Source organism: Bufo gargarizans, chromosome 2, assembly GCF_014858855.1.
Source record: "Bufo gargarizans isolate SCDJY-AF-19 chromosome 2, ASM1485885v1, whole genome shotgun sequence".
In the NCBI taxonomy this organism is placed as follows: Eukaryota; Metazoa; Chordata; class Amphibia; order Anura; family Bufonidae; genus Bufo; species Bufo gargarizans.
The window spans coordinates 103,179,947-103,193,922 of record NC_058081.1 but is presented as its reverse complement, the minus strand read 5'-3'; the positions used below and the strand labels follow the sequence as shown (position 1 = coordinate 103,193,922).

General features: G+C 50.9%; 1 protein-coding gene across 3 annotated transcripts in view; it reads right to left on the bottom strand.

The window, feature by feature from the left end:
- Positions 1–13,260, bottom strand: part of GOLM2 (golgi membrane protein 2) — a 64,886-nt gene extending 51,626 nt beyond the window's left edge. For 2 of the 3 annotated variants that reach the window (XM_044279338.1, XM_044279339.1), the window contains exon 1: positions 12,847–13,260. In XM_044279338.1, the coding sequence (XP_044135273.1) occupies positions 12,847–13,173 (327 nt within the window). In that variant the 5' untranslated portion in view covers positions 13,174–13,260. The remainder of the gene's footprint in view (positions 1–12,846) is intronic. The other variant, XM_044279340.1, reaches the window with a different exon arrangement.
- Between the last annotated feature and the right edge of the window lie 716 nt (positions 13,261–13,976).

Below are 13,976 nucleotides of genomic sequence, written 5' to 3'. Positions count from 1 at the left end.
AATGGGAAATTTTTTTAAAAAAAAGACAGATCCAGCATGTGTTCCGGAATTTTGGACGGAGATAAAACCGTAGCATGCTGCGGTATTTTCTCCGTCCTGAAAAGTCAAAAAGACTGAACTGAAGACATCCTGATGCGTCCTGAACGGATTGCTCTCCATTCAGAATGCATTAGGATAAAACTGATCAGTTCTTTTCCGGTATTGAGCCCCTAGGACGGAACTCAGTACCGGAAAAGAATAACGCTAGTGTGAAAGTACATTCTTATTCTAAAGTTGGTATAAAAGGAAAATAAATCTCATCTCCCTGGGCGGGGCAGTTACATACGATCTATAATTCACTGTTATTAGTCAATTAGGGCAGGAGAGAAACTAACTGCAGTGTAATAACCTATTATCACCGCTTTACCTCCCTCCTGGGAACCTGAAGACACAATTAGACATCTACTGGAAGGAGGAAAAATGGAAAAAGTGAAGTGTCCACGGTGGATCCCTCCTCCTCCTCCTCCTCCTCCTCAGCAAGCTCAGTAGACTGACAGATCTCCGCCGATACACAAACAGGCAGAGACATCAATCAAGTTGAGGCTACTGTCACATCAGCGTTTTGGCATTCTGGTTCTGAGATCTGGCAGAGGATCTCAAAACCGGGCGAAAACAGTTCCGTTAAGGACCAATGTATTGTGAATGGGGTACGCTCTGTTCAGGTAGCATTCTGTTTTGTGACCGATCATCAAAACCGGATCAGTCACAAAAAAAAAAAAACATTGGTGCCGGGTCAGTTTATTTTTTAATACAGATTCTCATATAAAGAAAACGGATCTGTCACCCACTGACTTACATTGTTTTTAGTGACAGATCCGGTTTGTTCCTTTTCGATTTAATACAACTGCACCCTAACAGAACGGATGCGTCCTGATGATTTAAATCAAACGGAACCATTATGGAAACCAAAACTCAAGTGTGAAAGTAGCCTCAGCGGGGTGGTGAGAAGACAGAGAAAGCCGCCCCATCAGCACAATGTAGTTATATTTAAAGGGGTTGTTTACCAGGCTTCTGATATTGATGACCTATCCTCAGGAGGGTCCGACACCCCGCACCCCCATGATCAGCTGCAGCGTCTGATGCTGGAACTAGCGCTGTGAGTGGAGCAGGAAGCACAGCTCCGCTCACAGTGTAGAGGTCGTACGGAGTTACATTCACTTCAATGGGAGCTGAGCTGCAGTACTCGGCACGGCCACTACACTGCGAGCGGAGCTGTGCTTCCTGTTCTGTTCCAGCATCGGAGGCGGCAGGGATCAGCTGATCGATGCGGGGTGTCGGACCCTCACTGATTGGATATTAATGACCTATCATCGATATCAGGAGCCTGGAAGACCCCTTTAAAAGAGGAATACAATCGCCATTTCATTTTGCCTGTGGTTAGGGTAGCAAGAAACTGATGGCAGGTTTCCTTTAAAGCGGGGGTGCACACCCTGCGACCTGGGGGCCACATGCAGCCCTCGATATCATTCTGTGCGGCCCCCAACCTGCTCACATGTATTCTCCCATTAGATGGGAATCCTGGAGGTGTAACCAGACAATTATGATATATACTGTGTGTACAACACGCCATAAATACAGTATGTCAGCTGGTAACACCTCTTTAAAGGGCTTCTGTCACCCCCCTAAAGTCATTTTTTATTTTGGCTACTACTGCGATATATCACTATATAATGCTATTACTCATTTTCGTTCAGCAGTTTCTTCAAAAAACGGACTTTTATATTATGTAAATTACCTCTCTACCAGCAGGCATGGCGGTTACTTGCTGGTAGCAGCCGCATCCTCCTTTCATAAAGACGCCCCCTCCTCATGTTGATTGACCGGGCCAGGGAACGCGCTAGTCCTCTGGCTGGCCCTGTCTGCGTTAAAAATTTCGCACCTGCGCCGCACCTGTCTTCAGTCGGTGCAGGCGCACTGAGAGGAGGCCGCTCGCTCGGCCGCTCCATCATCAATGCTCCTGTGCCGATGACGTCACATCTACACCCGGCGCAAGCGCACTGAGGAAGGAGCAGCGAGCAAGCGTCCTCCTCTCAGTGCGCCTGCCCCGACTGAAGACCAGTACGGCGCAGGTGCGAAATTTTGAATGCAGACAGGGCCAGCCAGAGGACGAGCGCGTTCGCTGGCCCGGTCAATCAACATGAGTAGGGGGCGTCTTTATGAAAGCAGGATGCGGATGCGGCTGCTACCAGCAAGTAACCGCCCTACCTGCTGCTAGAGAGGTAATTTACATAATATAAAAGTCCGTTTTTTTAAGAAACTACTGAACGAAAATGAGTAATAGCATTATATAGTGATATATCGCAGTATAAGGATTTTAAAGGGCTTCTGTCAGCCCACTAAACCGTTTTTTATTTTTGGGGTTAATAATAATCCCTACACTGCGAGCTCCCTATACATAAGCTAAATATTCATTTTTGTTCAGTAGATTTTGTTAAAAAGCAATTGTTATAATATGTAAATTACCTTGCTACCAGCAGGTAGGACGTCATCGGCGCAGGCGCATTGAGGATGGAGCGGCCGACAGAGGGCCGCCTCTCAGTGTGCCTGCGCCGATTAAAGACAGGTACGGCGCAGGCGCGATATTTTGAATGTAAACAGGGCCAGCAGAGAACGAGCGCGTTCGCTGGCCCTGTCACTCACACAGCGGAGGGGGCGTCATTATGAGAGGAGGATGCGGCTGCTGCCAGCAAGTAGCCGCCCTAGTTGCTGGTAGCAAGGTAATTTACATATTATAAAAATTGCTTTTTAACAAAATCTATTGAACAAAAATGAATATTTAGCTTATGTATAGGGAGCTCGCAGTGTAGGGATTATTATTAACCCCCCCAAAAAAAACGGTTTAGTGGGCTGACAGAAGCCCTTTAAAGTAGCCAAAAATAATAATATATGACTTTAGGGGGCTGACAGAAGCCCTTTTACTTTTATTTTTGGCCCTTGGGATTCGTTCAGTCTGATGTGGCCCCCAACCAGAAAAGGTTGTGCACCCCCTGCTTTAAAGGCATAAAACGGAGAAACGTGTCAGCCATCTCTGGCAGTCCCAGTGTGAACAGGGCGGCAGCTCCATGCAGAAGTAGGCATGGGACCCCTATACTCCTGATCAGAGAGGGCCCCAGCAATTAGATACTTGACCTGCGGATGGCGGATAGGTTTTCATAGAATGAATAGAGGAAACTGCATTCATCGACACGGGCCTCCCCCTAATAAAGGGGTTTTCACCTAAAATATTTTTTGCCCGTTTGTCGGCGAGATAATGAGAGTCGAGTAGAGTTGAGCGAACACCTGGATGTTCGGGTTCGAGAAGTTCGGCCGAACATCCCGGAAATGTTCGGGTTCGGGATCCGAACCCGATCCGAACCCGAACCCCATTGAAGTCAATGGGGACCCGAACTTTTCGGCACTAAAACGGCTGTAAAACAGCCCAGGAAAGGGCTAGAGGGCTGCAAAAGGCAGCAACATGTAGGTAAATCCCCTGCAAACAAATGTGGATAGGGAAATTAATTAAAATAAAAATTAAATAAATAAAAATTAACCAAAATCAATTGGAGAGAGGTTCCATAGCAGAGAATCTGGCTTCCCGTCACCCACCACTGGAACAGTCCATTCTCAGATATTTAGGCCCCGGCACCCAGGCAGAGGAGAGAGGTCCCGTAACAGACAATCTGGCTTCATGTCAGCAGAGAATCAGTCTTCATGTCATAGCAGAGAATGAGGCTTCACGTCACCCACCACTGCAACAGTCCATTTTCATAAATTTAGGCCCAGCACCCAGGCAGAGGAGAGAGGTCCCGTAACAGAGGATCTGGCTTCATGTCACCAGAGAATCAGTCTGCATGTCATAGCAGAGAATCAGGCTTCACGTCACCCACCACTGCAACAGTCCATTTTCATAAATTTAGGCCCAGCACCCAGGCAGAGGAGAGAGGTCCCGTAACAGAGGATCTGGCTTCATGTCACCAGAGAATCAGTCTGCATGTCATAGCAGAGAATCAGGCTTCACGTCAGCCACCACTGCAACAATCCATTGGCATATATTTAGGCCTAGCACACAGGCAGAGGAGAGAGGTCCCGTAACAGACAATCTGGCTTCATGTCAGCAGAGAATCAGTCTTCATATCATAGCAGAGAATCAGGCTTCACGTCAGCCACCAATGCAACAGTCCATTGTCAGATATTTAGGCCCAGCACCCAGGCAGAGGAGAGAGGTCCCGTAACAGAGGATCTGGCTTCATGTCAGCAGAGAATCAGTCTTCATGTCATAGCAGAGAATCAGGCTTCACGTCACCCACCACTGTAAGAGTCCATTTTCATAAATTTAGGCCCAGCACCCAGGCAGAGGAGAGAGGTCCCGTAACAGACGATCTGGCTTCATGTCAGCAGAGAATTAGTCTGCATGTCATAGCAGAGAATGAGGCTTCACGTCACCCACCACTGCAACAGTCCATTTTCATAAATTTAGGCCCAGCACCCAGGCAGAGGAGAGAGGTCCCGTAACAGAGGATCTGGCTTCATGTCACCAGAGAATCAGTCTGCATGTCATAGCAGAGAATGAGGCTTCACGTCAGCCACCACTGCAACAATCCATTGGCATATATTTAGGCCTAGCACACAGGCAGAGGAGAGGTTCATTCAACTTTGGGTAGCCTTGCAATATAATGGTAAAATGAAAATAAAAATAGGATTGAATGAGGAAGTGCCCTGGAGTCCAATAATATATGGTTATGGGGAGGTAGTTAATGTCTAATCTGGACAAGGGACGGACAGGTCCTGTGGGATCCATGCCTGGTTCATTTTTATGAACGTCAGCTTGTCCACATTGGCTGTAGACAGGCGGCTGCGTTTGTCTGTAATGACGCCCCCTGCCGTGCTGAATACACGTTCAGACAAAACGCTGGCTGCCGGGCAGGCCAGCACCTCCAAGGCATAAAAGGCTAGCTCTGGCCACGTGGACAATTTAGAGACCCAGAAGTTGAATGGGGCCGAACCATCAGTCAGTACGTGGAGGGGTGTGCACACGTACTGTTCCACCATGTTAGTGAAATGTTGCCTCCTGCTAACACGTTGCGTATCAGGTGGTGGTGCAGTTAGCTGTGGCGTGTTGACAAAAGTTTTCCACATCTCTGCCATGCTAACCCTGCCCTCAGAGGAGCTGGCCGTGACACAGCTGCCTTGGCGACCTCTTGCTCCTCCTCTGCCTTGGCCTTGGGCTTCCACTTGTTCCCCTGTGACATTTGGGAATGCTCTCAGTAGCGCGTCTACCAACGTGCGCTTGTACTCGCGCATCTTCCTATCACGCTCCAGTGCAGGAAGTAAGGTGGGCACATTGTCTTTGTAGCGTGGATCCAGCAGGGTGGCAACCCAGTAGTCCGCACAGGTTAAAATGTGGGCAACTCTGCTGTCGTTGCGCAGGCACTGCAGCATGTAGTCGCTCATGTGTGCCAGGCTGCCCAGGGGTAAGGACAAGCTGTCCTCTGTGGGAGGCGTATCGTCATCGTCCTGCCTTTCCCCCCAGCCACGCACCAGTGATGGACCCGAGCTGCGTTGGGTGCCACCCCGCTGTGACCATGCTTCATCCTCATCCTCCTCCACCTCCTCCTCATCCTCGTCCTCCTCGTCCTCCAGTAGTGGGCCCTGGCTGGCCACATTTGTACCTGGCCTCTGCTGTTGCCAAAAACCTCCCTCTGAGTCACTTCGAAGAGACTGGCCTGAAAGTGCTAAAAATGACCCCTCTTCCTCCTCCTCCTCCTCCTCCTCCTGGGCCACCTCCTCTTCCATCATCGCCCTAAGTGTTTTCTCAAGGAGACATAGAAGTGGTATTGTAACGCTGATAACGGTGTCATCGCCACTGGCCATGTTGGTGGAGTACTCGAAACAGCGCAACAGGGCACACAGGTCTCGCATGGAGGCCCAGTCATTGGTGGTGAAGTGGTGCTGTTCTGTAGTGCGACTGACCCGTGCGTGCTGCAGCTGAAACTCCACTATGGCCTGCTGCTGCTCGCACAGTCTGTCCAGCATGTGCAAGGTGGAGTTCCACCTGGTGGGCACGTCGCATATGAGGCGGTGAGCGGGAAGGCCGAAGTTACGCTGTAGCGCAGACAGGCGAGCAGCGGCAGGATGTGAACGCCGGAAGCGCGAACAGACGGCCCGCACTTTATGCAGCAGCTCTGACATGTCGGGGTAGTTGTGAATGAACTTCTGCACCACCAAATTCAGCACATGCGCCAAGCAAGGGATGTGCGTCAAATTGGCTAGTCCCAGAGCTGCAACGAGATTTCGCCCATTATCACACACCACCAGGCCGGGCTTGAGGCTCACCGGCAGCAACCACTCGTCGGTCTGTTGTTCAATACCCCGCCACAACTCCTGTGCGGTGTGGGGCCTGTCCCCCAAACATATGAGTTTCAGAATGGCCTGCTGACGTTTACCCCGGGCTGTGCTGAAGTTGGTGGTGAAGGTGTGTGGCTGACTGGATGAGCAGGTGGAAGAAGAGGAGGAGGAAGCCGAGAAGGAGGAGGTGGCAACAGGAGGCAAAGAATGTTGCCCTGCGATCCTTGGCGGCGGAAGGACGTGCGCCAAACAGCTCTCCGCCTGGGGCCCAGCTGCCACTACATTTACCCAGTGTGCAGTTAGGGAGATATAGCGTCCCTGGCCGTGCTTACTGGTCCACGTATCTGTGGTTAGGTGGACCTTGCTACAGATGGCGTTGCGCAGTGCACACTTGATTTTATCGGATACTTGGTTGTGCAGGGAAGGCACGGCTCTCTTGGAGAAGTAGTGCCGGCTGGGAACAACATACTGTGGGACAGCAAGCGACATGAGCTGTTTGAAGCTGTCTGTGTCCACCAGCCTAAATGACAGCATTTCATAGGCCAGTAGTTTAGAAATGCTGGCATTCAGGGCCAGGGATCGAGGGTGGCTAGGTGGGAATTTACGCTTTCTATCAAATGTTTGTGAGATGGAGAGCTGAACGCTGGCGTGTGACATGGTTGAGACGCTTGGTGACGGAGGTGGTGGTGGTGGTGTTGGTGGTACATCCCCTGTTTGCTGGGCGGCAGGTGCCAACGTTCCTCCAGAGGCGGAGGAAGAGGCCGAGGCGGCAGCAGCAGAATAGGCCGAGGCGGCAGCAGCAGAAGAGGTAGCAGGGGGAGCCTGAGTGACTTCCTTGGTTTTAAGGTGTTTACTCCACTGCAGTTCATGCTTTGCATGCAGGTGCCTGGTCATGCAGGTTGTGCTCAGGTTCAGAACGTTAATGCCTCGCTTCAGGCTCTGATGGCACAGCGTGCAAACCACTCGGGTCTTGTCGTCAGCACATTGTTTGAAGAAGTGCCATGCCAGGGAACTCCTTGAAGCTGCCTTTGGGGTGCTCGGTCCCAGATGGCGGCGGTCAGTAGCAGGCGGAGTCTCTTGGCGGCGGGTGTTCTGCTTTTGCCCACTGCTCCCTCTTTTGCTACGCTGTTGGCTCGGTCTCACCACTGCCTCTTCCTCCGAACTGTGAAAGTCAGTGGCACGACCTTCATTCCATGTGGGGTCTAGGACCTCATCGTCCCCTGCATCGTCTTCCACCCAGTCTTGATCCCTGACCTCCTGTTCAGTCTGCACACTGCAGAAAGACGCAGCAGTTGGCACCTGTGTTTCGTCATCATCAGAGACATGCTGAGGTGGTATTCCCATGTCCTCATCATCAGGAAACATAAGTGGTTGTGCGTCAGTGCATTCTATGTCTTTCACCGCTGGGGAAGGGCTAGGTGGATGCCCTTGGGAAACCCTGCCAGCGGAGTCTTCAAACAGCATAAGAGACTGCTGCATAACTTGAGGCTGAGACAGTTTCCCTGGTATGCATGGGGGTGATGTGACAGACTGATGGGGTTGGTTTTCAGGCGCCATCTGTGCGCTTTCTGCAGAAGACTGGGTGGGAGATAATGTGAACGTGCTGGATCCACTGTCGGCCACCCAATTGACTAATGCCTGTACCTGCTCAGGCCTTACCATCCTTAGAACGGCATTGGGCCCCACCATATATCGCTGTAAATTCTGGCGGCTACTGGGACCTGAGGTAGTTGGTACACTAGGACGTGTGGATGTGGCAGAACGGCCACGTCCTCTCCCAGCACCAGAGGGTCCACTAACACCACCACGACCATGTCCACGTCCGCGTCCCTTACTAGATGTTTTTCTCATTGTTATGGTTCACCACAACAACAAATATATTATTTGGCCCAATGTATTGTATTCAAATTCAGCGGGATATAAATTTGAGGCCTAGTATTTAGGCGCTGGGTGACCGGTATGGATTTAGTGACAGAATTAGACTTGGAAATGCACAGAAGCGTGTGTGTGAAGTTATTCTGAATGACCCTATGTGCACCTTGAATATTATATACCCTTTTTGGGATAGATTTCAAATAGCTCTGATATAGCAGGAACCACTAAATTATGAAATTGCTAAATTGGGAATTGTATTTCAACCCAGAACAAAAAATGTGCTTTGACGGACACTAAATATCTTTCCAAGCAACAACAGTACAGCGGTAACGAGAGATTTAGCAGGATATAAATTTGAGGCCTAGTATTTAGGCGCTGGGTGACAGGTATGGGTTTAGTGACAGAATTAGACTTGGAAATACACAGTAGCGGGTGTGTGTGAAGTTATTCTGAATGACCCAATGTGCACCTTGAATATTATATACCCTTTTAGGGATAGATTTCAAATAGCTCTGATATAGCAGAAACCACTAAATTATGAAATTGCTAAATTGGGAATTGTATTTCAACCCAGAACAAAAAATGTGCTTTGACGGACACTAAATAACTTTCCCAGCTACAACAGGACAGCGGTAACGAGAGATTTAGCAGGATATAAATTTGAGGCCTAGTATTTAGGCGCTGGGTGACAGGTATGGGTTTAGTGACAGAATTAGACTTGGAAATACACAGTAGCGGGTGTGTGTGAAGTTATTCTGAATGACCCAATGTGCACCTTGAATATTATATACCCTTTTAGGGATAGATTTCAAATAGCTCTGATATAGCAGAAACCACTAAATTATGAAATTGCTAAATTGGGAATTGTACTTCAACCCAGAACAAAAAATGTGCTTTGACGGACACTAAATAACTTTCCCAGCTACAACAGGACAGCGGTAACGAGAGATTTAGCAGGATATAAATTTGAGGCCTAGTATTTAGGCGCTGGGTGACAGGTATGGGTTTAGTGACAGAATTAGACTTGAAAATACACAGTAGCGGGTGTGTGTGAAGTTATTCTGAATGACCCAATGTGCACCTTGAATATTATATACCCTTTTAGGGATAGATTTCAAATAGCTCTGATATAGCAGAAACCACTAAATTATGAAATTGCTAAATTGGGAATTGTACTTCAACCCAGAACAAAAAATGGGCTTTGACGGACACTAAATAACTTTCCCAGCTACAACAGGACAGCGGTAACGAGAGATTTAGCGGGATATAAATTTGAGGCCTAGTATTTAGGCGCTGGGTGACCGGTATGGATTTAGTGACAGAATTAGACTGGGATATGGCCAAAAAATAACCACACTATTGCTGGTTAAATGCACTTGGTGACGGGCGCAGCTTGCCCCTGATGTAGTATATGGCCAAAAAATGAACTGACTATTGCTGGTTAAATGCACTTGGTGTCACAGCTTGACCAACCACACTACTGAGGGTTAAATGCACTTGGTGACGGGCGCAGCTTGCCCCTGATGTAGTATATGGCCAAAAAATAAACAGACTATTGCTGGTTAAATGCACTTGGTGTGACAGCTTCACCCTGATGTAGGCTTTAGCCAGAAAACAACCACACCATTGAGGGTTAAATGCACTTGGTGACAGGCGCAGCTTGCCCCTGATTTTGTATATGGCCAAAAAATGAACAGACTATTGCTGGTTAAATGCACTTGGTGTGACAGCTTCACCCTGATGTAGGCTTTAGCCAAAAAACAACCACACCATTGAGGGTTAAATGCACTTGGTGACAGGCGCAGCTTGCCCCTGATTTTGTATATGGCCAAAAAATGAACAGACTATTGCTGGTTAAATGCACTTGGTGTGACAGCTTCACCCTGATGTAGGCTTTAGCCAAAAAACAACCACACCATTGAGGGTTAAATGCACTTGGTGACAGGCGCAGCTTGCCCCTGATTTTGTATATGGCCAAAAAATGAACAGACTATTGCTGGTTAAATGCACTTGGTGTGACAGCTTCACCCTGATGTAGGCTTTAGCCAAAAAACAACCACACCATTGAGGGTTAAATGCACTTGGTGACAGGCGCAGCTTGCCCCTGATTTTGTATATGGCCAAAAAATGAACAGACTATTGCTGGTTAAATGCACTTGGTGTGACAGCTTCACCCTGATGTAGGCTTTAGCCAAAAAACAACCACACCATTGAGGGTTAAATGCACTTGGTCGCAGCTTGTGCTGGCGCACCACAAGACACAAAATGGCCGCCGATCACCCCAGAAAAATGTGACTGACAAACGGTCTGGGCAGCCTAAAAACAGTGAGCAATTGAGGATCAGCAGCTCAATGATCCACAGCTGCAGATCGATCAGTTAATCAAGTCCTTTGGAGGAGTTAATCTGCCTAATCTCGCCCTACTGTCGCAGCCGCAACCTCTCCCTACGCTAATCAGAGCAGAGTGACGGGCGGCGCTATGTGACTCCAGCTTAAATAGAGGCTGGGTCACATGGTGCTCTGGCCAATCACAGCCATGCCAATAGTAGGCATGGCTGTGATGGCCTCTTGGGGCAAGTAGTATGACGCTTGTTGATTGGCTGCTTTGCAGCCTTTCAAAAAGCGCCAAGAAAGCGTCACAAAAGCGCCAAGAAAGCGACGAACACCGAACCCGAACCCGGACTTTTACGAAAATGTCCGGGTTCGGGTCCGTGTCACGGACACCCCAAAATTCGGTACGAACCCGAACTATACAGTTCGAGTTCGCTCATCCCTAGAGTCGAGCACTGAGACACAGGAGGCCTCTCCTCACAGCCAGATATCTGATCGGCGGGGGTCCAACTCCCGGCACCCCTGCCCATCAGCTGTTTGAAGAGGCCGCTGTGCTCTGGTGAGCCCCGCGGCCTGCTCACAGCGCCACAGATTGTATAGTGGCTGTGCTCAGTATTGCAGTCCATTCTCTTGAATGGGACGGAGCTGCACATAGGCCAGGTGACCAATAAATGGCCTAGACTGCGGCGCTCACCGGAGCCCATCTTGAGGATATGTCATCAATATTCTAGCCCTGGAAAACCTCTTTCACTGGTGCCTGCAAGTTCTACCTTGTGAGAGCCAAGAACGGTACCAGGTCCCATAGGAACTAAGCAGGGAAACACAAGCCCACACATAACCTTTGGGGCATTTGATCCCATTCTTGACGCAAAATCTACACATGACGGCGCTCACAATCCACGTGTCATCTCTCGGACCAACAGCGGCTTCCCTGATCTGACTCCATCATAGTGATTTATGATACAGTCAGTTCCGGTCTGATCGCGGGTCTGTCAGCACATGATGTGAGTACGGTACAAGAGAGCCGCAATCAGATAGGAACCGAGTAGATCATATATCACTATGATGTAGGGGAGCCGCAGGCGGTCTGAGGGGTTTTGTGTATTTTTTTAGCTCCAGTTACATGGGAAATAGCGAACACAAGACAAAACAGGCGTTTTTTGCAGCAATTTTGTTTTCCCTCTCTTGAGGTGCGTTTTTTGGGGCCAATGGTTTTCTCCCTTACACCTCCATTGGCTTTTTTGTAGCTTTAAAAAAACAAAAACAAAAACACAGGTACAATGTGCGCTAGTGTTCTGTGTACCAAAGTATTTCCCCATACGCTTTACAGAGGAAGTGATATCACGGGGGAGGAAGGGGGTTTGGGACTTTCCTGCAGCGTGAGAAAACGCCAGGTGGTAAAACACACCAAGGCGAAAAAGCTAAGACATCTCAGAAACTGGTACAAAAAAGGGAGCTGACAAAAAATAAATAAAAAGACAACAAAACATTTTGTCTAGTGGCGCCCTTCTAGCAATTTCTGATGAGTGAGAAGCTGGGGTCACAGTCCACCGGCCCACTGCATATAAGGGGGATAATAGATAAATCTCATGTAAAGCTCCAGAGGTTAGTGAGGTCACATAGCAGTCAGACAGGTGGATTCTGATGTCATAGCTCCCATCAATAACCCGGCTGTGGCACGGGGTGTCGTCATCAGCACAAAGACCTGGTGAGGGTGCTGTCCCGGCCTCCCCACACTCGCCCTGTCAGCCCCGGCACTCGCCCCCCGGCCTCCTCACATTCGCCCCGGCCTCCCCCGCGCTCGCCCCGGCCTCCCCCGCGCTCGCCCCGGCCTCCCCGCGCTCGCCCCGGCCTCCCCCGCGCTCGCCCCGGCCTCCCCGCGCTCGCCCCGGCCGCCCCGCGCTCGCCCCGTCCGCCCCGGCCTCCCCGCGCTCGCCCCGGCCTCCCCGCGCTCGCCCCGGCCTCCCCGCGCTCGCCCCGTCCGCGCTCGCCCCGTCCGCCCCGGCCTCCCCGCGCTCGCCCCGGCCTCCCCGCGCTCGCCCCGTCCGCGCTCGCCCCGTCCGCCCCGGCCTCCCCGCGCTCGCCCCGGCCTCCCCACGCTCGCCCTGTCCACCCTGGCCTCCTCACACTCACCCCGTCAGCCCCGGCCTCCCCACACTCACCCCGCCAGCCCCGGCCTCCCCACACTCTCCCCGCCAGCCCCGGCCTCCCCACACTCACCCCGCCAGCCCCGGCCTCCCCACACTCACCCCGCCAGCCCCGGCCTCCCCACACTCACCCTGTCCGCCTCGCAGCGCTGGGCCTCCAGGTCCCGGGCCTGCAGTCGATCCCCTATGTTCTGAAATTCGCCCAGCCGTTGCTCCAGCTGCCGCCGGTTGCCCTCCGACTGCACCATCAGCTCAGAATGGCGCTTCTCCAGCCGGCTCCGGGCTACCTCCGTGCGCTGAACCTGCTCCTGCAGAGCCGCCAGATCCCCCTGCAAGGCGGCCTGGCGGGCGGACACACTCCAGTAGTTAAAGGCCAGGAGGGCGATCACCACTAACAACGCCACCAACACAAAGGGGGGCAGCCGGCCTGTACGCCGCGGGGCTCCAAAGCCCACCATGATCGCCCCCTCGGCCTAGCCCTGTCCGATCTCACACCGTCTTTCTCCCTTCTCCGCCGCTGCCAAACCTGCTGTGACAGCTCACGGGTGAACTAAAGACAATGCTCCAATAGGGTGAGAGGAGCACAGCTTCAGGAAAGCAGTGATTGGCCGAAGAGGTTGTAGAGACCCCGCCCACACTGTTGGGTTGAACTAAAAGGGAACTAAGTGTTTGGGAAAGAGCATCACCAATGCACGCATGCGCAGTACAGTTCCGCATTCGTTGTCATGGCCGCGTTGCATGTCTCCGGGGGGCGTGGTCGTACATCCGGTTACTATGGGGATGTTACAAATTAGAAAAGTTTTTGGCAGCTCCAGGAGATGGGTGTCAGCAGGTGTATTCATCATTGTCATTCCCTGTTGCTGTGTTGTGGGACCAAACACCTGGTCCACCTGTCTGTCACACGTGACTCTTTTGCAGGTGGAGTTTTTTCAGGTTTGGATTTTTGGAGACAGTGAAGTCCTGAGGGTACACTGTTCTCATAGGACCACATAGCAAGACTTAGGCCCCTTTCACACGGGCGACTATTCCGCGCGGGTGCAATGCGTGAGGTGAACGCATTGCACCCGCACTGAATCCCGACCCATTCACTTTAATGGGGCTGTGCACATGAGCGGTGATTTTCACTAATCACTTGTGCGTTGCGTAAAAAATATTCTGCGTTTTTCACGCAACGCAGGCGTCATAGAAATGAATGGGACTGCGTGAAAATCGCAAGCAAGTGCGGATGCGGTGTGATTTTCACGCATGGTTGCTAGGAGAT